Raw genomic sequence first — 6,456 nt, 5'->3', positions numbered from 1 at the left:
CCAAAAATGTACAAAAAACCAGGAGAATTTTTATTTTTTTCAATAAAGTGTTATAAGTTTCATAAACACTCTCTTTCAGTCCAGTTATTTTTTTACAATAGTATTGTTTGTAATAGGTCAGCGTGGTCGAATTGTACAATAAATTTAAAGTTATTTTCTAATTAGTTAAAAGTATTATTTTCTAAAAATAATTTGATAGACTTTCTATATTTAATATTCATAAGTTTTATGCCAATTATATTGAGATTGCAAAAAATTTCACTTGAAACATTGACTCTTTTTTAAAATACTACTAATTTATTTAAAATGTAGCAAATGCAATTTAAGGTGTCTAAAATATTTTATTGTGGAATCAAATAAGTTCCAAAATTTTTTCCCTGGACTAAAAAAAAGATAAGATTCAGCTCAAAGTATGAAAAGTAAAAAGTTTTTGGAAAATATGATGACACTCAGTAAATTTTTTTCTCTTTAAGTTTTAAATGACACTCCAGTTACAAAAATTGCAAATACAAGAAATGATGCGCTACCCAGATAAAAGTTAAAAACAAAATTTTTCATAAAATGTTTTACACTTTTTGGAATGGTCCTCCATTATTGCCATTTGTATAAGGATCTGACCATAGATGATATCAAATTTTCTTTTTTTAATATTTTTAACTCCCTCCACCACTTTGAAACAAGGTGTTCCATTCATTTGTACCTCCTAGTTACAGTTCAGAAACAAAGCACTACATTATAAACCATATTAAAAACTTTATTTTTAAATGACATTTGTGAGCACAGCAACTATATGTAACAATTACAATAATATGTAATGATTACATAACAATATGCATATACGAGCACTTATTTTGAATGACAAAAGATTAAGGTTTGCAACAAGAAACATACAAAAATAAATTATATAAATAAAAAAAAAATTAATATAAAAGAGGAATCAGTAAAACTATAGCATTTTGGAACTTTAAATGGATGTTGCATTATTTTCTCTTTTCAAATTGTTTAAATTTTGTGAAAGTGATTCACATTATTATAATTATTTTCAAGAGTAATAATGCCCCAAAATATTTCCTTTTAATTTTAAAGCAGGACAAACATATAAAAACATTATAAAATTAAAACAATGTGATTACAAAACTAAGTCAGTAAGCAGTCATATTTATGTCATTTTAAAATTAAAAGTTCGATAAAGAATTATTGAAAAAAATACATAGAAAATATAATGTTATGTTCCAAATAAAAATGTGTAGTATTAGACTACTTGTTAGCCTCTCCATCAATTCTACCGTGCAAATGAAAAAACAACGTAAGCACCTCACAGTAGATGTTGAGAAAAGTGGCTTGGCAACTATTTCTTTCCAATTGCTAATACTATGAATGCTGAAATAGGACTTCAAATAATCAAATAACTGATAAAACAGAATTTAATTAAAAAAAATTTTTTTTTTCAATAAGTAGCTGATCATACAGAAATGCGAAATATATAAAAATCTTAATTTTGAATTTTTTGTCGCTTACTTCTGAGTTTTTTTTCTTTTTCTTTTGCACGTTAGAATTGTGGACAGCTCAAAAAGAGTAAATCCAAAAATTCTACATCAAATAATGTGTGAAGTAAAGACAGGTAAAAAGAATGAATTGGATAGACAATGAATAGAAAAATTTACAAAACCAAAATAGCTTTTATATTAATTTCAAAATACTTAGAAAATAAAGAAAACTGTTATTCAAAACCATTCTTAAAAACTGATAATTTCCCAAAACCAAATAAAAATAAAAGTCTTTTGGCATTGCTTTTTCATTTTTAAAACACATCAAAAGTGAGACTCCATACTGTTTGAAATATGTCTTTTGAATGTTAACATTACAGAATCTGTAATGTTTGCAGAGAAGAGCTTAAAATTATTTTTAACAAAAGTAAACACATATTTGTAAAATACAGAAAATACAATTTTCAAACATTTAATGCCTATATCATGCATCTCTTATAGTAAAATGTTTAAATTTTTTTAATGTAACTGGGAAAAAATGATTAGTACAGTGTCTATAAACAAAAGCATTAAAAAAACTACATTAAAATACAAGAATTTTTTACACCATTTTAAGCCTTGATTTTTAATTACAAAATACAAATTTTGAACAAAATACGACTTTTCAGAAGTTTCGTTACGTTGAAATTATTTGTCTGATTTTGTTCAAATTTTGTATATTGTCATTTAAAATTACAATAGTTAAAAATGGAGTAAATATTTGTACCAAACAATTCAAATGTTTTTTCAAACCTTATTAAGTAATGCATTGCATGAAATTATCTTTTGATAAACAATCTGCATAACTATGTGCAATTTATTTTCATTCGTTTAAAATTTTTATTGAGATGCAGTAAAACATGTGAAAAATGAAACAAAAATTTATTCTCTTATTCTTCTGCCTGAACTGCTGAACCATATTTACTCCACTGTGGTTGACTCCAATATTTTAAAGGTCACAGACATCAGAGTAGGAAAAGAACAAATAGTCTGAAAATAACAATCAATAATAAAAAAATAAAATAAAAAGAGCATGTTTTTCCACAAAAAGAAATCTTTTAAATTAGTTAACATTCTTTTTTACTATAGGGAGAGTATAAACAGTTCAACAAAATTTTAAGCTTTAATATATAAATTAAGATTGAAGAGAATAAAATAATAATAAAAAGCAAAANTTCTTCTAAAGTTTAGAAAGTCAGAAATCCTAGCAAAAGTCAGAAGAATTTCATGCTTGTGGTCGAAAATAGAAATTTGGTATGATCATTCCATAAGTTAAATAATAGTTTTTACAAAAAAATTAGTATATAATTGAAGTTTCTTTTAACCATCAAGATTTGCCATTATTTCATAAACACCAGATCATTAAAATAAAAGTTATTCAGGGTGATTTTCTTTTTTTGCTAACTTTAGCTCCAAACATTTCGTTCACACTACATCTCAAGATCAAGGGAGCATCAATTTAAATTTTCTTTACTTGTGAATGCTTTATCGCATGTACTACATGACATCCAGAACTATGGTGCCGGTGGATGAATTGTTCAACTCCGCTTACAACTTTAAGCTAATTTTTTAAAGCTTAATTTCAACGTGTTTTATAATTTTCATAATTTAAGAAATAAGCTTAAAAACTATATATTTTGGCAAAACATTGATATTGTGCAAAATCATTGCAAGGAAAGAGATAAATATCAATATCTCACATACACACTTCAACATAAATATTTCACGACTAGATAGTTTAGTGTATATTCAAGGAAACAATGAAAAAGAAGAGATATTATTCATTTGCAGATCTTTTTAATAAAATTTTCAGCTTAGTGGGGCAATTTTGTTTGTGAACTTAGGAATTAAACAACTTAATAATTCAATCATTAGATCAAAAATGTTCAAATATACTAAGTTAGTGATAAGTTATAGATTAAAATATGTCAAAATATTATTTTATGTACTTTTGTTTCCCTAATTATAAATATTCATTTAAAATTTAAAACTTCTTTTATTTTAAAGCAAAGATCTAGGAATTTTTTATTAATTGGAGTTGAACACATTTCCTTGATTCTGAGGCCATTCTTATTACATGCGACTGAGAACTTGATTGAGAAATTATTCACAGGTGAATATTTTTCACCAATCTGGTTTTATCCATGCAGGATTATTTTTACAACCCAAAAAAAATTCAGGCAAAAAGAATGACCTCCCGGACACAAATTCCTAGAAAATTTTCTTTGAAAATTGAAAACTCCCCAACCCTGATGACAACTGGTTCTCTTTAATATGATTAGTATAGTGTTCATTTATCACACATAAAAAGGATTCTCTCTAATAAGGTTCCCTCTGAATTTTAAGAGTCACATGGGACATGGATGGGATGAAAATATTTCAAACAAAATAAGTATGTAATTTTTGTAAACATTTTTGACTAGATTTTGTTTTTCTGTTATAATATTAAATATCCAATTTAATTAGTTAAAAATGAATCAATTTTCTTTTATACAGTTTTTCTGTAAAGAACTAAGTTAATATGTCAATAACAAATTAAAATTTAGATTTTAAAGGTTACAAAAGAAAAAAAAATGTATGATTACTTTAACTGCATGAAATGCTTAGATTAACTTTTATATCATAAGTATTTTAGAAATAGAAAATTTATTGAATAATTTTCTATTTTAATTTAATTTCTTCAAATTTCATTACTAAACTGGGATTTTTTTGTAGAAATTAGAATGGAATACTTTTCAAAAAATAATATAAAAATTTTTTTTTCTCTGAAATTTAAAAATTATAAATAGTATTAATTTTTTTTATTGCTTAAACAATAAAAAATATAAGAAACTTTTTTAAAATCACGTAAATAGCTAAGCAGATGAGGAAGATACTCATGAGGGTTGCTTACAAGAATTAACATGAAAGTGATTATTTTGATAATCTTTCTATGAGAATGGTTAATCACACGCACTGCATTGCATGCTTGTGTTTATTATGAACAAGATTATGGCTATTCAAGTGGTATTTCAGTGCAAATGTTTTATCACACACATTGCATGAATAAGGCCTTTCCTTATTATGAACTAGATTATTGTGTCTATTCAAGTCATATTTATGTGTGAATGTTTTATCGCACACACTGCATGAATAAGGCTTTTCTTTATTATGAACTAGATTGTGTCTCTTCAGGGAGTATTTGTGTGTGAATGTCTTACCACACACATTGCATGAATAAGGCTTTTCTTTACTATGAACTAGATTGTGTGTATTCAAGTGGCATTTCTGTGTGAATGTTTTATAACACACATTGCACGAATAAGGCTTCTCACCAGTATGAATAAGATAGTGTCTACGTAAAGAAATTTCTTGTGTAAAATTTTTACCACAAAAGCTGCATGAGTGAGGTTTTTCACCAGTATGAACAATATGGTGTTTATTTAAGTTGGTTTTAGACAGAAATGTTTTATTACACAAAGAACAAGAGAATGAATTTTTTACAATATGAGTAGCAAAGTGTGTTCTTAAAGTGCCTTTATGCGCATATGTCTTATTACACATGCTACATGAGAATAACTTTTTTCCATAATGAATAGTATAATGTTCATTTAAATTGCGTTTGTTTGCAAATTTTTTGAAACATACACTACATGAGAAGGATTTCCCTTCATTATGAATAATCCTATAGTGTCTGTCTAAATTAGTATTACTTGCAAACGTTTTATTACACATATTACATGAAAATTGCTTCTCTTTGGCATGAATAGCGTAATGTTTCTTTAAACTGCTTTTGAATGTGAATGTTTTATCACACAAAGTACACGAGAATGTCTTTTTTCCAGTGTGAGTAATAAAATGTACATTTAATTTTTCTTTGCGTGAGAATGTTTTATCGCATACGCTACATGAGAACGGCTTCTCTCCAGTATGAACAAGAAAGTGTAGATCTAAATTACTTTTAAATGAAAATGCTTTATCACACAAACTGCATGAATAAGGCTTCTCACCAGTGTGAATACGACAGTGTTTCATTAAACTTGTAATATTAGTGAATGTTTTCTTACACACACTACATGAGGGATGTTTCATAACATAGTGTTTACTTAACCAGTGTATGTGTGTGAATGTTTTATTGCACACATCACAAGAGAATGGCTTTTCTCCAGTATGAATAATACAATGTTCTTTTAGTTTACATTCATCTTTATAAGATGTTTTACAAACAGGGCGTGAATAAGGCCTGTCTCTACACGAATGTGTTGATTTAAATAAGATTTCTGTGTAAAAGATTGATCACATACACTGCATGAATAAGGTCTTTCTTCGGTATGGATAAGTATTTTTAATGTATCTTTAGATGTAAATGTTTTATTATACGCACTGCTTGAACAAGGCACTTTCCCCAGTGTCAACATGATAATGTATATTTCGCGCCTATTTATACGAAAATGTTTTGCTATAACAGCACGGTGATGACTATGTATGTTTAAACCAATTTTTTGCATAAGACACGAATTCGTTTATAGCAAAAAGTCATCATCCCTATTAGTTTTTTACGGTTAAAGGACACTATTGCATAGATTTTTTTTAAAAAATTACTCTTAGTGAGCAAGTTTATAGAATACGCATTATATGAACAAGCAACTGCTTATTTTTATTATAAATAATAAAATGGTAGGAAACATTTCTGCACTCGAATTTGATACTCGAAAAGCTTTACTACTCCCGGCTTGAAAGCTGATAGCTACGTACTTCTGCCATAATAACAGTTACATACTACGAATCAAATAGAAAATAGGAACCGTAAAAAAAGAAACGAATAACTTTTTTGTTTATTGGCAACACAAAAGTTACTCTTGTTTGGCTTTTTTCACGTTCGTGATCACAACGAACTATAGGGGACGTTGTTGTATGAGACGAATACCTGCGATTTCTATTGGCGATCGAA

The 6,456-nt window shown here is 27.1% G+C and overlaps 1 protein-coding gene and 1 long non-coding RNA gene across 2 annotated transcripts; both read right to left on the bottom strand.

The window, feature by feature from the left end:
* Window positions 1-733: 733 nt before the first annotated feature.
* Window positions 734-6,352, bottom strand: LOC139425401 (uncharacterized). Its single transcript, XR_011636654.1, has 2 exons — window positions 5,810-6,352; window positions 734-2,516 (listed from the first exon to the last, which is right to left on the bottom strand). It is a non-coding gene; the product is annotated as an uncharacterized lncRNA (long non-coding RNA).
* Window positions 1,107-5,816, bottom strand: LOC139425400 (zinc finger protein 287-like). The gene has a single exon (XM_071180159.1). It carries the CDS (start codon window positions 5,595-5,597, stop codon window positions 4,473-4,475), a length of 1,125 nt encoding a protein of 374 aa, XP_071036260.1. The 5' UTR covers window positions 5,598-5,816; the 3' UTR covers window positions 1,107-4,472.
* Window positions 6,353-6,456: the final 104 nt, after the last annotated feature.

The sequence above is a fragment of the Parasteatoda tepidariorum genome, chromosome 4 (assembly GCF_043381705.1).
Source record: "Parasteatoda tepidariorum isolate YZ-2023 chromosome 4, CAS_Ptep_4.0, whole genome shotgun sequence".
NCBI lineage: Eukaryota > Metazoa > Arthropoda > Arachnida > Araneae > Theridiidae > Parasteatoda > Parasteatoda tepidariorum.
Note: the sequence above shows the minus strand (reverse complement) of the source record. Positions and strands in the feature narration are given on the sequence as shown.

What these genes read in the sequence shown, in the direction of transcription:
- LOC139425400 (XM_071180159.1), bottom strand. Translation starts at nt 5,597, where the DNA reads ATGAAACATCCCTCATGTAGTGTGTGTAAGAAAACATTCACTAATATT.